This window comes from Dromaius novaehollandiae, chromosome 9, assembly GCF_036370855.1.
Source record: "Dromaius novaehollandiae isolate bDroNov1 chromosome 9, bDroNov1.hap1, whole genome shotgun sequence".
In the NCBI taxonomy this organism is placed as follows: Eukaryota; Metazoa; Chordata; class Aves; order Casuariiformes; family Dromaiidae; genus Dromaius; species Dromaius novaehollandiae.
In genome coordinates, this window is record NC_088106.1 from 18633490 (window position 1) to 18659537 (window position 26048).

The 26048-nt window shown below is 37.3% G+C and overlaps 1 protein-coding gene across 1 annotated transcript in view; it reads left to right on the plus strand.

Moving 5' to 3' along the window:
• The window catches only part of SLC9A9 (solute carrier family 9 member A9), a 219940-nt gene that overhangs the window by 99850 nt on the left and 94042 nt on the right, over window positions 1-26048 (plus strand). The window contains exons 10-12 of the mRNA XM_064516842.1: window positions 15390-15503; window positions 17386-17497; window positions 23004-23157. Of these exons, the coding sequence (XP_064372912.1) occupies window positions 15390-15503; window positions 17386-17497; window positions 23004-23157 (380 nt within the window). The remainder of the gene's footprint in view (window positions 1-15389; window positions 15504-17385; window positions 17498-23003; window positions 23158-26048) is intronic.

The following is a 26048-nucleotide window of genomic DNA, read 5'->3' on the forward strand; positions in this document are numbered from 1 at the left end:
ATTGTGAAATTGTTACTTGTCTTTAAAATGTTTTTTTCTCTTCTGCTTTGCATAATTTTCTTTACACTATGTACCGGCTGTTAGAATTTCATAGCTTGATGGTAAAATTCTGTATACAACACAATGACAGTAATGGTATTTCTGACCATCATGTTGAGTTCTGCATTTCTCATAATTCCTCATCATTTGCCCTAAGAGAACACGTAAGAAAAAAAGAGAGATCTGTAAGATTTTCTTCAGATATTATATAGAATGAAAACTTATCTAAGGTTCTTAAATGAAAATTTCTCTACTGAAAGATGCCATATGAATATTAGTTCCCATATATCCTCTATTATCCATCCGGCCACAGTTTAGCATTCCAGAAGAGAGATATATTACATTTCAGGCATCTGAAACTTACAGAATCTGAAACTATAGAGTAATATAAGTCTTGTCACAAACAATGGATTATTTTAACACTGCCAGAAAAACAGTGAGATAAAAATTTAGAGAAAATGCAGATTTTGGAGAAGCTTCATTCAATCCAGTTATCCAAAGTCTTACTAAATATTTATACATGTTCTCTCTGCATGTTTTGTTGTTTGTTTTTAACATGAATAATGATGTTTTATGATAGTATTCTTTAGTCATCCTCACTGACCCCACTATGGTCACAGCGATTTTAACATTAAAATTGCCACTGCCTTCAGTGGTGACAGGTTAGGGCAGCAGAGTGTTCCTGAGTTTGGTATATTTAAAGTTTAATTTATCCAACATATCATTAGTGAAGGAGAAGATGTAACTGCTAAGACCTGATTGAAAGTTACTTGATTCTGTGCATTATTATTTACAGATACAAGCGTAACCTCAAGTTGTGCTGCAGGCAAACAGCAGTTGCTTCTAAATCTTGGCACATTATAGTCGAGATTTTACACTAGGTTCTTCAGGTATATGGCTGGGTTGGTTGATTTGCTCAGCTACAGTAAAGTCAGTGGCTGAGTAGGATGTTGCTAGATAAGCAGAAGATAAGTCACTGGTTTGTTGAAAGTGGACAGACTCTAAATCCCTGCAGGTCAGCTCTAGAAAGGGATGGTATTGTATTTCCTAGAGGAAGAAAAGACATTCCTCACTATTTCTTTTCCTCTGCTCTCCATCAGCTTCACTCAAATGCCAAACTAAAACCAGCCCAGTTTGGTGGAGTATTATTAAGAGGAGCTTCAACCTTTAACTCCAGGGAACAGCCACCACAAAAAGACCATAACCCTTTGGGAACAGGGAAATACCGCTCTTTAGATCAGTGTCCAAAGGGATGGAGAACACTGCTTTCAGGCAAAATACAGTGCCAGCAAGTTATAAGTTGGGAAGGGTATCCTGACATGCAACTCCTATGGAAGTAGGAACAGGGAAGTTACTGGAAGGCACAGCAAAGCACATCCAGTAAGAGGGTAGGTTAGGTACTGCCTTGCCTGTCTCCATTCATTCCACCAGTCCAACCCTTCTTTACGTCACCATCTCTGAAATACTTGTGTTAACAAGCTCATAAAGGTTGCTTTCTGAAGTGAGGTGCAATAGTCCTTCTAAACACACGATTCGGTAAACAGTTACCCACATATTTTGCTATTCCTTACAGCAAACTCATTGGGAATACCCACTTTATAGAGAAAAAGCTTCTGCTCTGAATGTTCAGCTGCACTGGGAGTGCAGTACCTACCTACAGGATGCCACATTAAGATTTCTGTGGCCCTTCACCCCCAAGGTTTTACAGAAGCTTTAGAACAGGATAAGGGTAAAACAAGAGAACCCAGTGCTGCGTAACGAGTGAGTAACTTTACTGAAGTATGTAGTCTTACTGGGACTGCTTGAGCAAATTAACTTGCATTGAAGGACTGAAAGTTCAGGTTGCGCATGTCTTACTAATGGGCATAGTACTGAAGACTGGTCTCGCTTACTGATGGACGTAGTACTGATTGCATCAAATTTTAATCTCCACAATATAATGCAGAGATGATTCCTATCTCTGATTAGTAAATCTCAGCACCTTGCAGAAGAGCAGCAGCTATCTCCAGGAAATCCCTTGAAAATTCATTAAGTTTTCAAAACTTAACTCGTTTGTAATGTAGCTGTACATTTTCCAACATGTGAACAGGCAAGAGAGTCAGCTGATTGCTACATCATAAAATGATTTGTATTACAGTGACAGTTTGGTGTAGAAGTGTTGTGTTTATAAGCATATTCTTTAATATAATGTTAATTTACCATATGAATGGAAACAAGCTGGCAAAACAGTCATGAAAAACATTTTTAAAAAATGCTACAAAAATTGTAAATCAAATCATTATAGTCTCTTGAAGATTTGTCATAAAATAGCCTCTTTAGCTTCAGAAGTGAATCTGTAGTTATGGATGGAACAGCATCACATCTAATCTGATCAGAACAGGAGAGTATAACTTAAAATATAGCAATGGAGATGTCCAGATCTACTAGAAAGGTGGGGGGGGTGGGTGTGTGGAAAAAATCAGTGACTCAAAGGAGTGGTTCCAGAATAGCATCAAGTAATGTTTACGAGGAAAAAAAAGTATTCTAGGGTTGAACGCAAAGAGGTAGCAGAAGTCATTTTTTAGCTCACTGCGTCCAGCTTAAGCACCATCCCTGCACAAATGCAGTCCTTCTGCATTTTTGCTGGCCTAAATGTCTCTGTAAACAAGTTGCAGAAAAGCAGACCTACACTCAGAACTGAAACGACAGATCTCTCTCTACACACATGGTACAATGCGTATCTTATAGGATTCTCCCATCAGCGATCTTTTTCTAAGAAAAGAAATAATGTACTGTAAATTTTGGTCCAGTGGCAGAATGCTTTCTCCTGAATCTGTAACTGCTGTTAAAAGCCCATGCCAGGAACCATGGCTACTGTTTTGTCTTTGATGTGAGAGAAGGGGAGAGGCTGAACGGAGGCATCTACATACTACTACCAAAACAGCATCAATCTGCGGCTTGTGAGGGGTCCCACTGCAGATGCCTAGCACCCACATTGTATTTGGGAGAAGCAATGCTACAAAGTCAGAGGCAGAAACTGCACAAAATGAAATGGGTTTAGTGCCACTCATCTTAAACCCTCCACAGCCACACAGGGCATGGGTGTGCCCTGTGGGTTTGGTCCTGCTGTTTATAGGAGTACTTAGAAGCAAAGTATTTAGAGCTAGGCATACTTCTAAAGCATATAACCTATATGAATTTATCTCTAGACAATGCAAACTACTTTCTGTTACCAGACATTGGATCACTTACAGATAATTAGCTTACACTTCTAGAAAAAAAAAAGAAAAAGGCCACAAAATGTCAGGATTTAATGGCACTTACAATTCTGTCTCTCGATTTTTAAAAATTAGAAATTATTTCCAGAGTTAGGAAAGCCCTACTTATAGCGAACTGTCCTCAATAATTAGCAAAACAACAACCACCACAAAATACAAGCCCATAACTCGTATCCTTCTGCTATGAGCAACCTATTTGGTAGCTGTTGCTATTTGCTCAGGAGCTCTACTCAAGAAAATAGGCACTGCAAGAGATCAAATTTTTCCACATAAATGATTGTCAGAGAGAAAGACTGAGATAAAAGAAAGTTATCTTTGAAACAAGACCACCATAAGTATTGTGCAGGAGGAATCAGTTTTCCCAGCACAGCACAGTCATAGTACCTGCAGGAAGCTTCCTAGTAGAATGATTTTTCATTAGCTTCCAAGTACCATTGGTTGTCTGAAATAGGACGACATACTCGATGATTAATACTGTTTCTAAGAGTAAATTGAAAGTTCTGTTTAACTAACACATAGCTCTCAGGTCTGGCACTCTCTAAAAGTATACGTTAAACCAGAAGAGATCCTTGACCACAGGCTCCAATAGAGCGTGAATTCTTAGCTACCATTAAACAGGTTGTAAGCATGAAGTACTTTCTTCCTTTTAAGTGGGGACTAAGTATAAAAGTTTGCTCTGATGGATACTGTCCCCTTCTATCTAATGATTCCCTTTCTACAGCTGAACAAAAGAAAAACTAATTTCCAGCCTCCTTGAATCCATCCACATTCTCAAAAGCAATAAAGGCTGGGACTTCAGGCACTGTTACTGAGGAAAGAGTCCAGGTGACCAAATTACAGCAGTCAGTACCAAGGTCTGAAAAAGCAGCTACTTCTCATAACAAGAATGAGAAAGTAAAATGGGATCTTGGGACAATTTATCCCTAGTGGAACAGTATTAGTACAATTTTTTTCCTGTTTTGTAGCCAGCTTTGCTGAAGGTAAACACTTTGGAAACAAGTTGCATTACAAAGAAAACCTGCTTTTGTTTTCTAGCTTTCACACACACTTTTTTTTTTTTTTTTTTTTTTTTTTTTGGGTGAGACAAGGCCTATAGCAAAGCCCTCATTTTGCAGCCATTCAGTGTGACCTGAGGGAAAGCAAGAGGTCTATCCACTTCCCCCTCTGCAAGTCCAACCTAGACTCTGAAATCATGTCAAAGGACTGTCTTTGCTCCCCAGATTTCTCTGCCTTGAAACTACTTTCTGTCCTCTTATTGAAATGTCCCTGCACTTTTTTCTCTTTCTGAAAGAGAAAAATGATAAAAACCATTAAAAAGTTGTAAGTATAGAATTAAAAAAATAGAAGAAAGAAAGACTTATGCTGCTTTTAGCACCTTGCTGTTAAGAGCAGGTATGTGAAATTGCAGGTAGGAATTTCTGATAACTTTGAGATGCCTAACTTATATTGAAATCAATAGCAGTCACACAATTAGACCCTTTTAAAAGTCTTACAGTTCACCTATCTTTAAGCATTTAGCTATCATTGCATATGTAGCCCAGTCCCCTGAAGAGAAGTAGCCCCTTCACCCTTGTCCTGCACTTTCTCTTATAAGTTCCAGGTTTACCTCCTGGGGCACGAGTGGGCTCCGGCCGCCCCACGGGCAGGCTGGCAAAGCCTCCTATTCCTGAGACGCACCTTGGTAGCTTGCTAACTCGATGCATCTCTACACGGTCCAAGAGCCAATGGGTTGGTTACAAACAGGTTGCTCTCATTTATGAATTGCCTTCTTATCTCTAATTGAATATGCACCACATGTGTAATGCTTGCAGTAATTATTACATTTAAAATGGACTGGAATTAACAGAAAGCATCCAATGAATTCCAGTACTCTATGCAGTTATTTTGTGTGTTTATCAGAAAAAGCTGAAGACTGGAAATATGCCAGATGCATTGTTTGACCAGATGTAACGCTATAAAGAAAGCTAAAGCTGCTTACTGTGTAGGTTTGACAAGGAGAATCACAATAACACATGAAATCCTTGATTTCTGTAAAAGTAATTATACTACCACATCTTTCAATCTCGGTTTTGTAGCAGAATCACTCACTATCTGACTGGTGTTCCTGGTTACTTAACCATGCTAAAAGAATGTTAATCTGCAGTCTTTTTACATGGAGTTCCCCTTAAAATTCTGTGGAAATGCTTTAATTGTTTCCTTTTTTTAGCTGTGTGCTACAAGGTGGATGGTAAACAGCTAAGAAACATTAATACAAGTAAACTGATATCAGTAATTAGCTGCATAATTTAAAAATCCTTTGTTTTTCACAGGAAGAGATGCAGAATTATTATTATATCAGAAACATTGCTATCCTCAAAATAACACTGAAAATATTGGGTGTCCCCAGACAGAAATCTCATCTGTATATCTAATTCTACACATTCTTTAATCTGTTTTTCCATGCCAACTTTAGTGAATTCTTTACTGAGAACGCGCAGACTTACTCTGTCCTCAGTGGTTCCCATTAAGCCTGTGTCCCTTCATCATCAACATTTTGTACAGAATAATATATTCTAGTATCTTCCACCCACAAACACCCATGAATAAAAACAGTATTTCAAAACTACAAAAAATAGAACTTCCCTTGAAAAACAAAATAAAACAACTTTCATTCACTTTGATTAAGCACACGAACTGGAAAATAAACATGCTCAAATGTAATTCCTACCTTGAAGGAACCTTGAACTAGTGAAATACTTCTTTGGAGAAGTATTGATTATCTTATTGAAAAATGATGTCATTTCTGATGCTGATAGGCTAAGGGAGCCTATCAGCTCATAATGCCATATGCAAACTAGTTTCCAAACCGTCTCATTAAAGGTTTTACAATCTGTTTAAACATTAAATGCTTTCTTTAAATATTAATAAGTTCTCTGTTAAGGTGATAGTTTGCTCTTTACAGCACAGTAGCAGATGCCACCAGTTGGCTAACATATACCAATTGGAACTAAAAGCTGTGGGCCACGTTTTCGCTGGCAAATGGAGAAATGCATGATGGAATTTCAGAGACATATGCTGTACTTTCTTTGAAAGATGCACTGAATCACAAATGAGACTCATACACGTCTTCACCTGTACAGTGGAGTCAAACTGTATGGGTCTATGTAAGCTACTGCAGAATCAAAGAGCTGATTCATGTAACTGCAGATCGTGTAATTTTACTCCAGCCATGACTGTTATTGTGTCTCTTTTGATCTTGTTACAGGGAGTTTGCAGTGGCCGCTGAAGCATTTCTCCTTCCTGTGGGTAGCTAGCTGCTTGTCCCCAGTTTTTAGGTCTGAGTCTATGCAAAGAGCCAGCCTTTCCCCTTAACTCTGTAAAGCACATCTTCCAGATTTCTCAAGTTTTTTATCCAAACGGATCCTCAATTCCTGAACAGTATCCCACATTAAGAGGCAGGGAAGCCGATTAAGGATGATCCTAAAAATGAAACAAAAAATAAAAATCCAAGCCACCACCCCAAACTCTGCCATGTTAGAGCAGATTAGTGGTCCCACTAATTCAGTATATCCTGCTTCAGAAATTCTAAATCATACTGCAAAATATAATTACAGGATAACATTCTGCCAGGGTAGACTATTTAAGAGTTGTCTTCTGAACAGTAAGTCTCTAAGAATAATAAATGGAACTTAACATAGTCAGGATCTCATGGTATTCAACACCAGTTAGAGCAAGAACAGTTCTTGGACTGTGCGCTCTCCCTACGTTAGAACAGGGTAAGGTCTTGTATCCTTTCCCCTCCAACCTCTGTTAACAGTCTTAAAACAATACATATATGGAAGACCCTATACAAATATCCACACCACAGAAAGTAAAGAAGTGATTTAGTATCTTTCTATCTTAGAACAGGCACTGAATAAAAACGAAGCAGCATGTCATAAGAAAAAAACAAGCAAATACTTTCCCGGTTTTCTAGATTAAGGTAAAAGTGAGTCTTTCCTGATTTGTGACCTTCTTAAAGGTCCTCTAACATTTTTCACAGAAAAAAGACTGTAAAGAGAGACATCAATATGGGTGAGTGGAGCCTACAATGCAACAATTTCTGCAGAACAGGTTCAAAGGGAGCAAACAGATGTTGTCCTGAAGTATGTTGGATTTGCAATGGGATGGAAAACTTACAGTGATGAGCATCAGATAATTTTTACAGTCCTGCTTCTTGTCAGAAAGCATGCAATTTGACTTAAAAGAGAAGACACCATAGACTTCATAGGAAGCCTTTTCTTCCCTGATAGGCTAAAGGCTCTCATATTGGTTACTAGCTCCTAATACGTCAAAAACTGTCTAAGGGACTTTCTTTCAAACACCCAAAATTGGCAAGGAAGGAAAATTGGTTTTTTGAACTTGCTTGAAGAATTAATATTAGAGAATATGTCCTCTCAGCATATTGAAACAGAATAAATTGTATTTGTCCTCCTTAGAAGTGGAATTGATCGCTTGAGGTTAGGACTGTGATGGCAAGTAACAGAAAAAAACAGATGAAAAAGGATGAAAAGAAGAAAATAAGATTTATTTGGTGTTTTTTTCTTGAAGCATCAGCAGAAATGTCTCTAATTCTAACATAAATGAGAAACACAAAAGATAAATATATATTAGTTCATTGCAACTTTAAAGACAACTGGATTACATCAATAACATTACTACTCTTCTTTGACCAGAAGGAGAGCTTCAAAGTGTTTAAAATGTTTTAAAGTTTCTGAGTCTCCTCTGTTAGCTGTGTGGCAAAGCATGTTGAAATTGGCTTTAGCAAAGCCACAAATTGTTTCTTTCTTTTGCTGATTTTTTTTATCGTTGTTCCATATAGCTATTAACTGTCCGTGTGTAATGTCGCCACCTTCCTTGATCTGTGATGTACTGCGCCAGAAAGATAACTGCCAATAAAATATCTTGCTAGACATCCAGAACATGTCATAAACAGAAGCTTCATTTTTATCAGTGTCATTATTTTGCAGCTTTTTTTACTTCTTTTTTTCTGTACATGTAGCTTATTCTCTGATCTCAGTTTTGTAAAAAAAAAAAAAAAAAAAAAAAAAAACCTTAATCCCAGATAACACAAGCTGCTCTTCATTTCCCATTACCATAATTATTCCTCTGTCAGCTAATGGAGCAGCCATTGATGTTCCCAAAGGTTTCCTGGTTCATTCCTAAAAACAAAGATTCCAGCACCACCGTTAATTGTTCTTTAGTCCCCTTCAAATCATTCTCTAACTACAATTTATGCCCCAACTTGAGCAGAATCCTTCCTCGATTATCATATAGTAATACAGTACTGCTGAAATAAAATGTTCATAATTTAAACTGCAGAAATCCCCGAGATTGTCTTGAGACAACAGAGCGCTGAGGAGAGCACTGAGGATTCCTCCCTCCTTTAGCCAGACATTTGGCTGTGTTGTACCTTTGTGCCTGCAACATCTCAATTCAGGAATTTAAGATAAATAAGCACTTTGAAAATAGTTGTTTCTACTTTGTGAACCAAATAATAATTTCAGTTACAAGCTCTAGGAGCAAGAACAGCTTCATGCTCTCTGCTTTGGCAATACCTTTCATTGAGAAGTCATTCTTGGGTCATTTTTAGGAATAACTTAATGCATGATTTATAGTAATAATAGCTGATCTAGCTGTCAGGGAAGGAAGATCTGAAAATATTCTCCCCCCGACAAAATGATCAATATTTGAAAAAAATGACAAAGTTTTCAGAAACCCCTTTCCTAGGCAACGTACAAAGAGTAATGATAGAATGAATCATTTTTCTACAATTAGATCCAAAGTCTATTGAAGTCAACATACAGATTCTCATGAGGCTCTGAATTTCGCTATACTACCACAAGTTGACACCAAAGTTTCTACTGCTCTCCCTGCCTTACGTATATAAGAAATGAGTCTCAGATTTTGAACTGTCACTTACTTGTCAATTAATTGATAAAATGGAATAACAACATTCTTTCCAAGGGTTAATTTTAATCATGTAATTAATGATGTTGACAGATTCATTGCAAATACAAACCAGCCTACGTTTCCATTCATTCCTGAGATTAAGCCCTTTCAGAAATTCTGAAAATTTTACCTTTTAAGTCATTCTCTAGTTTTCATCCAATAGCTAGGAACAAAAAAAAAGTTTGACTTTAATTACCTAACTTTAAACAATTTTGGTTTAAACTTCTTTTGTTCAACAAAGCCTTTCATTCACCTATGGCATTTTTAATAATAGAAAGGATTTGCCTTGATGCCTGAGACCACCATTTTTTCCTTACTGTTGCTAGCAGTAATGTGCTCTGTGCCAGTAATTTGTCACGCTTCTCCAACACTGAACTTTGGTGGAGGTGTTTAGATTATGCAACAAAGAATGAACAGTATTGTGAAAATGAAAAATATTGTTGGCCATTCCTCTCCCTCGCTGTTACTTTTTTCTTCATTTATGTTACCTTTTACTTTCCCACTTCTTCCTCAGCTCTTAGGAATCTTTTAAACCTCCCATGTCTAGAGGGAAATAGGAAGTTATTGTGTGCCTTCCATAAACCTGTTGGGGCGAAATTCATTGAATTCAATAGCAAAGCCTACTGATATAAAAAAGCCAGAATTTTGCCCCAGGACATAGAGATCTTTTAAGAATCTCTCGCACTTAGTTTGTTAGTAAGTTTACAGTCAAACAAGCTTAGATAGCACCATAAACAAGTTTACCTTCTGATAATGAAGTTGATAATGAGTTACTTCTGCTGATTCTTTCAACTAAGCAGGTTATTCTAGCATTTAGTATTATATGACTATGCTGCAAAGATTAATTACAACTGTATAAAGATTTCAGGCAAAGAGCTTCAAATTCAAACCTCCTTTTTCTGATTTTGAAACCTCTAATCAAAAGAAAAGGATTAAATAAAGCAATCAGGCTGTAATAAAGGCTTCTAGAATCTTAGGAAAATTATCGCAGTCTGAATCCTCACTGCATTTTAATTCAAAATAGTTAAGGAAAAGCAGCTTTCGTCAGTTACTGATTTATCAATATTCTTGACTTCATGAAACATTTTTGATAGCTGTGTTCTAATTTAATAGCATTATTCAAATATCGTAAATCACATAACATTGACTGCTTGGGATTTTAATAGCACTCTCTCCCCTCCAAATCTAGAGTCAGTTTTACACCCCAGATTCCCAGATGCTGTTGGACCACTGAAATTCTTCTCCCTATTTTGAGGTCACGCAGGAACATATCGCTCTAAGATGTAACCCCTAAACAGGTGGTATTCCTACATGTTGCTAGCAAAATCGATGCAACTAGAGGACTGGCAGGTAGATATAGATGACTCTCCTTCAACTGGTATTAAATTAACTGAAAGAATATAATATTGGTTAGTCCAAAACAGGTAATGAATAAAAGTCATGGAGTTTTGCTGGAAAGAAGTTTTTGAAATAGAGTTTTTAGCCAATACTCTAGTACCAATATTATTCCCTTGAGATGAAAGAATGCTGTTTAAAAATGCTGGGATTTGAGAAACAGTATATTTTTCTTCTCCCCAGCCACAAGGAGACTGTGGTATAAAATATGCTCATTTTCTCTTTTTGATGCTTCTTTAAAGAGTTGTGTCTTTACTGCAGCAGAGATTGCAATTTAATGTGTCCCATCTTGCAGGTGCACTAGTTACTTAGCCAGATAATCTCTTTTAACACTCAGTGAAAATTTAAGTATTTCTATAAGATGGAACAACGTGCAAAACCCATTTGGGGTACCTTGTTTCCCTAATTGGCCTGAATCTAATTGTGGGGGTGGAGAGAAGGAAGGAGAAGAAAAAATAAAAAATGCCTTCTTTTTCTTGCTCAAAAGATAAAATTAATACAGTTTTTTATTATATAAGATATTTCACTTGACTTAAAATTAAATACTGGTATAAGATAAGCTTAGTGGTTTCAGCAAGGCTCAAGGTGTAGGTAACTCACATTCATTGCTTCCCCTGCCAGCACAAACTGAACTGCAAGTGACACTTCCCAGAAGAACGGGCCAACCTGAAGCTGATTTTTTTGCACATCCCTCTTAGTATGTACGACAGCTAAGAATAACATAAAGCCCCAGCATATTTGGTGGAGGATGAGTTTTTGCATAACTAAATATTATATCAATTTAAATAGACATTTTTATATAAATCTCTTGTAATATTTACTCTCTACAGAGGAAATACACAAAGCAAAGCAAATACCAGTGTCAGTAACTCACAGAGCTAACATCTAAACCAAAGGCATGGGTTGGTTCTGCATTGGTCCTACTGTAATTAATATTAAAAAGAATAGGTATCTTTGGCAAAACTCTACTCTGAGATGTGTCGAGATTACTTCAAATTTATACTAGCGATTCATTAGAACTTTTACTTTAAAACCTTTAATAGATTCATAGACTTTGTGGAGAGGTAGAAATGGCAGATTACAAATGACATTTTTTAGTTCAATACAGAAAAAATGTGTTATTACTATGTGTATATTAAAATTGTTTCTAGTATAATTTCCTGGCAGCCTTAGGGAAACTAATGGCAGCATATGAGCACTTCAAAGTCAACTTCATTTACACTAAAAAGAGGTTAGCCGTCTTTGTGGGAGGTGAGGGAAGGGAATTTAAGGTTATGGACAAAATACTTCCTAGAACACAAACATTATCTGACATCTATTTAATTTTGTTCATGCAAGTAATCCCACTTGCGAGCATGTATGCTGAATATAAAGACATTTTTGAGTGTCATTGAAGTAGACCATAGACCAGGGACCACAGTACGGACCTTGCTTACGGACACTCAGACAAAAAAAGGGGGGTTTCAGAGGCTAATGTGAATGGTACAAGTCTTCTTGGAAATCCTTGAGTGTCCTAGGAAATAAAGAATTCCAGAAGAAAGCTTATTCCTTCTATTCTTCTGCTTCTCATCAAAAGGTCTTGACAGCTCATCTTTAAAATAGTGACAGAAACAGCAGCAAACATTGGTGCAAAAGGCATGACCGTTTGGGAGTATGCCTCTGTGGAAGCTGTTCCTGAGGGGCTCTCACAAGGAGTTGTTTTGTTCTGATGGGACTTAGCTACACAGCAGTGACACTTAGATGCTTAATGGAGTATCTCCATGAGCTCTGTCTTACTATTGAACGAAACACAGAAACTGAAGAAATGCTAAATAAAAAATATGCTAAATGCAGGAATAAAACAGTGAACTGAAAAACCTGGGAAATCTGGAGGACAGTGGATGTTTTACTTTATAGTTATAAGCACTATGTTTCAGGAAAAGATATTTAGATAAAGCTTTATTTGTGAAAATAGCTAGTTTTGAAGCACTTGACATTTTTAATATTTTTTGTTAAGTCCGGGTGAGAAACTTGACTGTCTGCACTTCATGAATAAATGCAACATATAAGTAATATGCTTTTTAAAAAAGAGAGCAAACTACATGGCATATATAGAGAGAGCAAACAATATAGAGAGCAAACTTTCAAAAAAAGAGAGCAAACTACGTAAGACTTTATGAATGAGGCTGACAAGCCACTCGAAGGAGCTGAGCGCCTCATAAGAGACCATATCAGGGTCGTGACTGCAACAGGAAGGAATCTATTGTAAATTAGCTCTTGAAATAGAACCTGGATTTTTGCTATACAAAAGAAGTAAACTGGTTCAGATTTAATCTTCTAGCAAGTGGGCAGTGTTCTGATACTGGAAGATCAAAATACTAAGAAATTAGAGATAAGACAAAAAAACAGCACAGTTCAGCAGCTATATTCACAGAAAAATGCAATTTGGATTGTCCTTGCTTTTGCAAACAAACCAGATGATGGCCACAAACATGATTCAAGAACAGCAAGACATTACAGTGTTGCATGTATCTGATATAGATGACATGGCTAGAAAGTGTCACATATGCTGTAAAGCATAGGACAAGGAAACTAATAAGCCTATACTGGTTGCACTGAAAACACTGGCCCAGTGAGCAAAATAAGTATATATTGCTCATGCTGATTAGAAATACGTAGTCAAGAATTAAGGATTTATAATTTTAGGAATCACTTAGTGAAGTCATTCTGAAGTTTTGAAGCTGCATTAAGGTAGCAAGAAACAGGTTCCTTTTAGCCAGAAAAGGAGGTGAAGTTGCAGGGAAACATAATAGATATAGTATAACTGAATTTATAAGACATATAAAAAAGCCTGCATCCTGACCAGACTGCTGGGAGACAAGAGGTGAGAAGTCTAAAAGCAATAATGTCATGAAAACACTTCAGGCAAGAGTTAAGAGCTCGAATTTACTCTTGAAGACTGCTGAGAAAAAGCATATAACAAAAAGGAATGATATAGCAAAATCTATTTTTCTTCAAAAATGTAGGTCAATAAAGAGTTTGGACAAAAGAAAAAAAACCTGTAGTTCCAGATTTTTTTTTAATGAATCAATAATAGATGTACTTTATATTTCTTTAAGTCTTGAATGAGATTTTGTAACTGAAGAGTGAAACATCATTCAGCTTTAAAACTCTGGAGTACCTTTATCTTATCCCAACAGCTAAAGCATGTATTTGCCATTCCTCATAGTAGTGTCCTTCCCTCAAAATCGATTTATATATCACATATAAACATATATATGTAAAAAAATCCTGTCATGATATTCCTGATAGACTGTTCAAAGCATTAGAAAAATGTGTCACATGACATACCAACAAAGAGCTGGGATGGTGTTTGCGCCCAAAATGGAAATGCAAAGAGTTATCATAGTGATTGCTACGGGCGGAAGATTCCATAATTTGAGTCTGGTTTGACATCTGGTTTCTCTCATTATAAAATTTAAGTCTTCTAAAATGCAAATATTTCCTGTGTTTTGTTTTATGGTAATTTTGCTGTTCAGCAGTGCAGCAGATAACGGCGACCATGGAATGCGCGCTGGGGATGGCGCTGCCATGGGGTCCAAATACCTTCCCCTATGCTGCTGCGTGCTATGCCATTTTGCCTCTAAAATTTGTTTTAAATAATGTTTCTGACAGCTCTCATTTTTCCTTTGTTAGAGCTTAGTGACTGTTATTGGATATTTATTTTTAGAAGCACAAACATATTACAAAAAATACATAAGCCCTACTGAAAATGAAGAGAAATATCTCCATAGTAACATTCCTGACAGAGCAATTTATGACTGTTTGTAGACAGACTTGACAAAATTAGGTCCTAATTCTGTATCAGGATTTGTTAGCATAGACTCCTGAGCCCAGAAGTGACTTCAGAAGAGTAAAGTCCTCATCTTCACTCCTCTGTAGTTACTTGGTAGCAATGATTGATTTTTTCCAGGTGTGGCTAATATGAAAATTTATCTTTTATATTACTTTTTATATAATCATCTACAAACTCAATCAAGAGCATCCCCTCAAGGCAAACGGATGTTTTGGTTTTATTTGTCTTTTTTCACACAAGAAATCCTTTCATAATGATATATCTTAGGCATACTTATATAATGTGTTTAAATGGTATCTTAAATAGATGCATTTGAAATGAGTAATTGATACTGATATCCATGTAGTGCAATAAGAATTATCTACAGGATAATATTCATGAAAATAAAAAAGACAATGTTATATTTTAAAGGCACAGGTTCTTAAAAATCCACTGAGGAAGATTTTTCCTCTCTTGGCAGGGGCACATAGCCATCACTGTTTTGTGCACAGGCACTTCTGTAATCAGGATCTGACCCATTTCCCAGGTTCAGCTGTGTAAACTTAAGTGAAGTTCAGTTCTTCTCTCAGCTTCTTTGCAATTTGCATTGAGGCTTGTATAACTTATGTGCTCTTTATATATTTTACCAGTTATCTGTGTTAAGCTTTCATACGCAAACAAGCGAAAAACTTGCAAGTAACCATGATTTTAAAGCTAAAAGCACTATCAAAGATGCCACATACACTGTATAATAAATTAAACAGTTTTAAAATCCATCCTTGAAATATATAAGATTTCTGTTCCTTTTATCCAACTATTCTGTATTCCAAGCTAATATCTTTGATTAACTTTGTGACAAACAGAAGTTAGTTCTAGACATGAGTCATAACTATGTTCTTTCTCTCTTGTTTAAGTTGTTCGAGTTCATGAATTTCCTGGCTGAGAATGTCATCTTCTGCTACATGGGACTTGCTCTATTTACCTTCCAAAATCATATCTTCAATGCTTTGTTTATATTTGGTGCATTTGTATCCTTTGCTTCAAATAACTATATATGTATGCGTGTGTGTATATATATTTTTATATCTATGTATAAAGAATGCATGCTCCATGTGAGCAAATTTGACAATGAGGAAACCCACCAGTTTCTTAAATGCTAAAAATCAATTTTTTGTGAGGTCCAAAGAGAACCGTCTCCATTACGTGTACATCAATATCTGGCTCAATGTATGTGAGTGAGCGGTCTTTTGGCAGCTGCTATTTTGCAGATACACTGCAAGGCAAATAGCTTTAAACCAAGGAGGGAATTTCTGCCACTGGGCTTGATATTAGGTTTCAGGCTGGGGTGGGAAATTGGGATGTGTGTTGGGGCACATCTGTGCGGACATCTGCAGGTGCAGAAAATCTTTTTGCTCGTCCAGAGCCAGCGCAGATCTACAAACTGTAGAGCTGCCTCCAAATAATTACGTGCAGTAAGCAGAACTCTCCCAAAGCTATTTGAACGATAGTAAGTCCTTAAAAAGCAAACAGTCCTGCATTGTCTAGAGCTTACCTTCCTTGTATTTGATATCTCCAGTGTACGTGGAATTATTTATGTCATCAAGAGTGCCTCAGAGATGAGTAGGAAAAAGAGACTGTCTTTAATTCTGCCGTGTTTTCTCAGCAAAGCCTGTGGCTTACTTGTACAGTGGTCTCAATTTTTTTCATTCTGACAGTTCACACTGAATTTTTTTGGCTCAGAGCAGCAGCCCTTTGCTTATCACTTTTTGGTGAACTGTAGTAGCTTTGAAAGTTGGGATCATAGTTGACCCGCAGTAATTTTTACATGCACTTTCCAAAAGAATAAGAAGAATTGCACCACAGCTCCCTTGGCTACAGGTTGTTACAGAGGGCAGAGAGGACCCTAGGAGCCTATTGCTCGCTGCCACCACCATGCAGCAAGTCCAGTATTGCGTCCTGCACTCCTAGCAGGGAGGACAGCTAAGTGTGAGAGCAGCACTCAACAGCCCAGGTGGGAGGCTGTGTGCAGAGCAGTGCGGGGGCCCAGATCTGTGGTCTCCTCTCACTGTGAGCCACCAGGCCACAGCAGGTTGCACCAGACCAGAGAACACAGGGCACACAATCCACAGGTGAAGCAAGCACAGCTAATGTGTGGCTTATCCCAAGTCCACAGGAGCTTTAAGCCAGCTCCTGGCCCTGCAGGTATGATACATCCAGATGTTGCCACTCAAGGGCTTCCTCTGTGCTACAATGCACAGCAAGTCCAGGCCCTTAGAGCCGTAACTGAGCCCAAAGAGTCACAAGACAAGGGGAGGATGGAGCTCGCTAAAAGTGCCTATAAGGAGTTACGATTGTCTTTTTTTTAATCTGAAATAGCCCCATGCTTCTAATTAAGGCAGCTTTTGTGATAGCTCCAGAGAGGAGTAATAAAGAACTCCTTTCTAAAAATCTCCAAAGAAAAAAAGAAAAGAAAAAAAAAAGCAAAGGGCGCGGGATATAGACAATATGAATTGTCAGGAAATAAGAAAGTAATCATGTCCAAAAGCACATTGATTCTTTGCAAATTGCTGCTGAAGGAGATAATGCCATCTCTGCAATTGATGACGGGTATTTTACTGAAAGACTGAAGATGAAGTCACATGTGATACAAATGTGATGAGTAGAAGTAGAGCGACTGAAGTGGAATATATAATGATGAATTTAAAACTAGGATGTCTGGAGAGACAATCTCTGCCACTGCAGTTTTATAATGAAATTGGAATCAGAAGGAATGTGATATGTAAAATATGAAGTGAGATAATCTTATATGTATTTTAATTACATTTTTAAGCTAACTTTAGAGAAACACTGAGTTAGCTCCATTTTTGTCAGTAGTTCCTCCACCATTTTCCTCAACATCTTACATTCTAGGTGGCAGTTTTCATAGCAAGAGCATGCAACATATATCCACTTTCTTTCCTTTTGAACTTGGGTCGAAAACAAAAGATTCCCAGGAACTTTCAGCACATGATGATGTTTTCGGGTAAGTGCTATTCTGCTACTTTTCCTATCCATGTTTAACACCTGACATAGAATTAAAACTCAGCATAGTCTCTTCAAAGCCATGCAAGCAAATGGGCATATTCTCATCAACTTCACTGTGCTATGGACCTATTTTAATTATCTGTTTGGAAACCTATTGCCCAGGAAACTACTCTTTCAACCCATTGTCCCTCATCTGTCTCCACACTTCCATGCCAATTTGGGAATATTCTATTTTTATATTGGGTTGTTTTAGAGGCACTTGTAGTATCCTAGGCAGTATGCTTACATACAAGGAAATAAATATCCAGCTTTGAAGGTGCTAGTACTGATACTCACAGATCAGACGTGGTCTTTGGCAGTTCTTAATTTCAAGAACGGTTATATTTTGAAACATGACGCTAGCAGACTTTTATTCCCAAACCTATTTTGCATACATTCCAGCCTGATATCTGATTGTTTTACTTTCTAAATTAAGGTTTTACTGATTTTTAACTATTAGTAGCAATGTAGGACCAAAAACATTCCAGGAGAGGGAGCTATGTTCTACTCTGATTTGTGCATCATCCACTGAACTGTTAAATCTCAGCTGGAAACTGTATTTTTGGACATGTACAAGCTAGAAATATCTCCACTTGACTTTCTGATCCTAGTTAGAAAAAACTCTTTTGCTTATAAACTGAGAACATTTATTCACTGAAAGACAGAAATACAGATCCCACAATGCCATTTATAAAATCATTTTGTAAAATGAGAAAGTCAGCACTTCCTTTCTTTTTCTTGCTTTTTATATGAAAAATCTATTCCAATTTTGATGGATAAAGGTTCTTGATTGACAGCCTGGATATACACTGATCTATTTAACCACATAACAAGCAGAATACAATGGGCCATGTTTCAAGCTTCCTCATCAGGAATACTCCTCATCAGGGTGCCTCATTTATGCCTTAATAATTCCATGTCTCTGGAGCATGAACACAGTAGTTCACTTCTATATCTATTCAATCCTTCTGCTAAAAGCTGCCAGTGAAAATTCAGTTAATACCAGCTAGATTGTAGGGAGAGATGATGACAGACATCCATTAGGAACTGGTTTTCAGGCCACCTGCTCATCTCAAATTGTTAGCAGCGTAGAATGCATATGTACATCACTGTAATACAGCTAGAAGGTGGCCAACTAGACACCCGCGTGAACTGGATTCAGTTCAAAAGTCTAGGAGTAAAAAGCTTTGTGTCGTTAGTTATCTAGCTTCTGGGCCCTGTTTTTGCTTTTATTTTCCATCAGATAAAGAATGGATTAAAAAAATCTAAAATATATCTTATTCTTTAACTTTTCCATCCTCATTTTCTCCAGTGAAATTTCATTCTCCACAGAACTAGAAGTAGCCTGCAGCCAATAGCTGGAGGTGAGAACTCTCACTTGCACATTAGGTTTCCAATACAATCTGTCAGCTGAGAACTGAAAATGGCAGTACGGAAAGCTCCTAAAATCTAAACGTTAAAATAGTCAGAAAAGTAACTTTTAACTGGTTTCAAAGAAATACTGTATTTTGTGGAGAGAAATGTCTTTACAACACTTCCAAACAACAAAATGGCATAATGTGCAATTAGGGCAAAAAAGACTGCTTCTCCCACTGCTATCAGCTGCAAACTTCACAACCCATGTAAGACGTGGATTTTTCCATGTAATTGTACTTGTAATGTGCATTAAGATTTGTGCTCAGTTACCAATAGTGTTCTAATTTACTATGAACTGATCACAGTGTGTAGAGTAATACACAGATGAAACAGTGACTGCCAGAAGAGAAAGTCAGTTCTGATATGGGCAAACAGGACACTGAATTTGAGCTTGGGAGGCACAGGCTTATTGCCTGCAGATCTGCACACCTTTTGCAGCAATGTTTTCCTATAGCATCGGGTTCTAAAAGATAGGAGGTCATGGGGAAAACTGGACTTCGCTCACCCTAGCCTACCACGCTAAGATGTACAAAATGGAGAATTTGGGTTTGGTTTTGCTTTCAGCCTTGTCATTTCCAAATACACCCAATATTTATTATTGTCTTGATTAAGTTTTACTGCCATAGTCACCATGAATATCAAAGTCTGGAAAAAAAGCAGTTAAGATCAGGCAAGTACTTTGCTGATTAGCATTTGAGAATATATTACTCTGCCAAGAATTCTACTGAAGTCATCAAGTGCTATTTCTTAAGGAGTATTAATACGTATGAGGAAATGTGGAAGAGTTAGGCCTGGAAGGGGATTATGTAGCATTTTGATTTATTACATTCTTCATCTGTTTATGTCACTCCTCTAACAACACATTACAGAGGATGGATTCGCTTTTACAACAGGGTTTAATCATGATCTCTGATAAAATTCCAGTTCTGCTAGGTTTCTAGGCCCATTGTGAATCAAAACTAGATTAGTCCTTTTATAATTAAGCCTAAGCTTGTCAAATTAAGTTTAACATCAGCTAAAATGATCAGACCAGCAGACTCTGCTCATGTGAAAAAGAAATATTTTATGTTTTAAATTATAAGGGATCTAACACACTACCCTAGGAGTCTATGCTGCATGAAAAAATGCCTCAGTTCATTCAGACCCTGATATGATGCCTTTAACCGGTAAAAAAATTAGAAGGAAACTAAATAGATCTGGATGGATTTATTAATAGCAATAACATGTTTGATATTTGAGCATCACTGCCACAGGAGTAGAGTAAGCGCTATTTCAGACTTAAAGTATCGCACCTTCCACTCTTCTTCCAGTGTCTCTATTTACCTTTTTTGCACTTTTCCCTTCTCTCCAACATATAAATCAGCCAGTGAGAGGCTTGTGGGACACAATGCTGCAGGGGTAGTTGCTGTTAATATAAGGCCTTGCAGCAGCAGTGGAGTCTGAAAGGGAGGAACAGAAAGGCAGAAGAAAAACGGAAAGAGCGGCCTGTGCACCAGCAGCTGTTGTGCAGGCGTTTACAAATGCACACTCATATACATGGTGGTGGGGAGTGTCAGGTGAAATTTTCCAAAAAGATAGATACAAAAAGAAAACAGCTAAACAGAAAATAAAGCAAGGAAGAAAAAGAGGGGAGAACTGCCACTGAAACTAAAGCCCCAGGTCTACATAGAGAAGGTCTCCTTTCCTGGCAGATTCTCCCCACGCTACCTCTACTGCCCTCCGTGGTTCTCCTCAGAACTGTTTCGGGGTGATGTGGTTGTGTGGAGCACAAGCAAATGAGGGATGATGGCAATAGGACACACCTTATCTACCCTGCGGGCCTCTGAAGCTTTGCCCTTGGGTGCCTTTGCTTGGTGCCCCCTATATGAAAGAATATTTCTTAAAGAGGAATTCCTAAAGGCTGGCACAACTAGCAGGTAAATCTGGTAGGAAATCTGTGATAGAGCCAAAAGGATCAATGGGTCACAACAGAGACAGAGAGCTGCTGTCAGTGCAGCAAAGCTCTGACAGATGAGGTGCGAGAATCTCTGCTAATGGCTGCTTGGAGCACTTTTCTCCTTTGAGCCTCTCCTGGCTGCAGCTGAGGTACCAACGTACACAGGGGTCAGTCCTTCCATTGCTATTTGTTGGTATTTTTCCATAAGGAAATTTCCTTCCCTTCCTTATCTGCAGACTATTTCTGTGTCATATCATCTTCTGAGGTTGTTAAAAATTCCCTTCTTTCATTTGTATTGTTACCTGGAAGATATTTTGATACGCTAGGATTGTGGTCCTTGATTCCTGATGAGTCTTTACATTTTAGGCTATATTCACTTGCTTCCCACTGCTTTAGCTGGAAGTATACGCTTTGCTTGTTTGTTCCTCTTATTTCAGATACATTTTATCTGAGGCTGAATCAGCACTTATAGAGCCTGCTGAGCCTTTACAAATAAAAGACACAATGAAGGTATTCAATATTTCACAAAACTGAAGAAACAACTAGGTCCAGCCCTCAAGGAGTGGAGGTTCTTAATAGCACATTAATTGCCAACTCTTTTTTTAACACTCCCTGTTCCCAAAAGAGATGTTCTAAATTTAATATTGCATTGACACTTGTGCAGCCATTATCAAAAGCAGTGTTGTTTTCTATCTAATTGCAGCCACCTAGAATTTAAGCATTTTATCTGAGCTAGTCCTCTAGATTACCACTGTAACCGATGCAAAAAAACAGCTTCAGTAGTGGCTCATTCTGTCCTACAGATACATGTTTAAAATGAGCTGATAGTTCTTCCCATGAGAGAACAGTAAACCATGAGCATCCTTAGAGGTGTCTGATAAATAGAAGCAAAGGAAGGGAAAGCCTACTTGTTGACTTCTGTGTCTTTTTCATAAAAGCAGGGATATTAAACCTGCTGCCGCTGATCCATTTCAGCTGGTGTAACTATAGTCTGCTTGCTGCTTGCTTGCACAAATTGCTTTCTGTGAATAAAGTGTCCATCGTCTATACAAAATATTTCACATTCTGGCTCTGTGCTCTTAAAGAGCCTCAGTGTTCTACTCCAAAAATAGCTGCTTTTAGCAGCTGATTAAATGATTCTGCATAAACCATCAGTGCCTTACAAGAGGTTTAATTATTAGGTTTAATCTCTTGATATTTGCAAAGTACCTTTTGGATTCAGTGTGTATTGTACACATGTAATGACTTCACTCTCTACAGTTTTCTACACTTATTCTGTGGGTTTTTTTTAGAAAACAATACAGAAAATTTAAATGTATAAATGAAAAGCATATATTATGTTATGCATACAGAAATAGTGGAGGGCTTTTTTCCCCTTTTTTTTGTGTCACCCTGTGAGGACCTATTTAGTTAGCTAATTACTACCTATGGGGCCTTTTTTTTAACTCACTGTTAGCTTTTTCTACACTTTTGTAGCTTTTTTGGTCTCTGTAGGTGTATAATTTTACAATTACTGTAATAATTCTACTACACTAACTTAGAGCTAAAAATTTACAGTTATCATGAATCCCCTTTTCAAATACTTGAAACCATTATTTAAAAACTATTCACTGTTTCTTAAATCATGATTTTTATGACCATTCTCAGCACACAGAAAGATATTAAAGAGATGAAATTTTCTATTGCTTCAAGCGAGAAATGGGTAACCTATTTGGGCACAGATTATGATCCCAGCACCCTTCCTCACTTATACTTTATCTCATGAATAGTCCCACTGAAGTGAGTGAAACTGCAAATGGAATAGATTTCTTTTTTTAACAAGCATAAAGCCCAGATTATTACTTAATTGGAAATTATTCAAGACAAAGAATTCAGTGGATGTAAAACAAGTGTGTGATTATTATGTGACTGTCAGGGTGGTTTCATTGTCCGCTTTTGCAAAGTTGATTATATATGCATTAAACACCATGCTATCAATTAAGCAGGATTTAGCATCTGTGACAAAGATGATCATGGTCTGAAAATTTCCTCTGCCCTTGGAATAGGGTTTGGGCTGGAAAGAGGTACATTTTGTTCCTCCATCACATTAAGTTTGTTTGTCTTTTTTTTCTAGGTTTACGCGGTGCAATAGCATTTGCGCTGGCTATTCGAGACACAGAATCCCAACCAAAACAAATGATGTTTACAACAGCACTACTTGTTGTATTTTTCACAGTCTGGGTGTTCGGCGGGGGCACAACACCAATGCTCACGTGGCTTCAGATCAGGTTAGTACTCTCTTTAAAATATTAACTATCAAAACACAATGAACTCAGTATGCTCAATCACTAAATTCATACAGCTTTTTAAGGCCTACTTCTATGCTTTTTTATAGAGAGTTTTACAAGCACAAAGCTAGTGTTTGGCTTTGAATACTTGCTAAGGTCAAGTAGGTATGGATCCCACCCGATAGCAGTAACTACAGGCCACAAGAAACAGGTTCTTCTCAAGCTTGTTACGGGTTTGGACCTAGGTCAGATCCATCCTTGATTCCTAAGAGTCTGTTTCATTACCATTCTTTATAAATGCTATGAGTAATTGTTAGCAATGTTCTCCTTACTGCTGAAGAGATTACACAAACATCATAAATAATGTATTTCTGAAAATATCACATTCACACTTTCATAACACAAAAGCACAGAAAGCAAATATGCAAGAAACATGCTTGCACAGCTTGGTGGAAGATGATAGTGGAATCTGTTGGCATTCTCTAGGGGTAAGAGTGTGAGTCTGTGTGTGTGTGTTCTTTATCAACTGTAGAAAGGAAGAAAACATTTATTTAATTTTGTTTATTCATAATTGCAAATGGGATTTTTAATCAGGAATGCAAGATGTACTTTCACTGAATGTTAATTCTGTTAGCCCCTACAATATATTATTTCTACTTTGATTTGATTTGACTTTATCTGATAGGACATACCAGCACATATGAACATTCAGCCCAGAGAATATTTTTATACACCATTATTTATTCTCTCAGTTCACATATTATGACTGCATGATACCAAAACCGAGTTAGTTGCTAAGAACACTGCCTTCCTTTGCAGAGGCTGTGTCACAGACCTGAACACCGTAATTCAGTGATTCAGCTCTGAGCTGGGAGAAAACAAACTACTGTCTGCCGCAGGGCAGACCAGAAAAAAAATTGTAAGCTCCTTCTCAAAGACATGTGAGCCAGTTACTTTCCTTTGTGTAAAGAATTTAATATGAACCACTTCTTAATTTACATTGCTCCTGTAAAATGCCAGAAACTCTGACAAATTCTAAGAGAGACATGGGGATTTTCTGTTTTATGTGGATGCTCGCAGAGTGTTTGTCATTATGTGTTACACAATCCTTCCTCAAATGAATGAGCTGTTTAGAGTTTGCAGGCAGACCAAAAGAACACATACTGTAGTCTTCTACCTTTCCTGCAGCTGCAGTTTGGGAGGCTGAGAAACCCAAAGTTCAAGGAACCATCACACAGAGATTTCCAATGACAGTGAAGGACACACTATTTACACACCTGTCCAGTTAGAAGATATACATGTTAATATACTAGAAAATCTACTTGCATTGGTGTATCATTCAGCCATTGATTAATTATTACTCATTGTTTTATATATGCTCCTTCACGGCATTATTTTTTAAATTACTTCATAATCACTGTGTATTCATGAATGACAATGAATGACATGGGAGGTTAAATGAGAAAAGAGAGGGAAATAGGAAGCTGGGATGAAGAGTGTTTAATTTTAATACAGTGTCCTGCCCAGTGTGCTTTTTTTTTGAAACCCTGCTTTGGGTAATAAGTCTAATGCTATTGCTGAGATCTGGTTACTTCATAATCTATTCAGGATTCACTGCCATGGTTTCTAATGTCACCAAAGAAAACCTCAGCACCAATACAGGGTTGTAATTCACAAATCCTTATCATTTATTATATATATAGCATATGCTTTGCTTGTTTACAAAGTGATGTCTGTTTAACAAGCCTTCATGTCAGACTGCTGCTATAAAACACTAGCTGAAGATAACTAAATTGGAGCTTCAACAAAGAGCATAGATAAAAGCTTGCAGACAAAGGACTAGCATACAGATTTACTGTATAAACATTAAATGCAGGCATCTATATGCAATGTGGGAGCTTTATATTTCCTTGATAATTTGATTTTTCTCATGATTTCTCTCTTACGTCCCATAATGTCAATCAAGTTCTTTGCCATTTGGATATGCTCCACCAGTACAAGCCATCTTTCTGAGCTTTGCCAGTTTTCCTGACGGTCAGCTACAGGGTTGCTCTGTACAGCAACAAAAAATGTGGCTGAGGAGGAATATTCTCCTTCAATCTCGTGGACCGAATCTCTTTGGATTACTAAAATAGGAGATGAAGAAATAATTTTGAGAATAGAGTATGGGAAAAAGGAGGTGGGGGTAGCAGTCATGTGTCTAGTCTACCAACACACTTAGGTCATTAGATGCATGTCCTTATCTAGCTCTTTAGGAAATTCAGTTTTAAGTGATCATTGCCAAGTGCTTTCGCTACTGAAAGCAATTTCATTGGATACAATGGCATTTCTTCTGCTACTTAGGACTCCCCAGAGGTGGAAAGATCTGCAAAAGTACAAATGAGGGGTTGACTTTCGTACAAACTATTCATACTACTAAATATAAGCATATTCATCTTAATATCTATCGTACAGGTGGGTAAAGTATCAAAGACACCAAAGTAGACAGCCATTATTGGTCTGAAATGCTCATGTCTTTCAGTATGCCTTCTGAACCCCAGCAGATCTACAAGGCAGATTTAGTAGCCAAAGAATTTGTTTTAGTAACTGGGACATAGATTTTTGTAGTATAAAGGTGTTAAGTTCCCACTTAATTTCTTGACACCAAAACACACAGCTTCATACACTGCAGATGCATGGTCAAACTAAGATAAAGATATAAACAGGTATTTTTAATTAAAAATATATTTTGATGCCCTGCTTTATCTTTCTAGTGAATATTTTTAACCATCTTTTATATTTATTACACCCCTATATGGAATTCTGACCTTAGCTACCAGCATTTGTCATCTTAATCTTAAGTAAGCAATTTTGCCAAGTAATTGTATCAAATGTGATGGTAATTGATACCA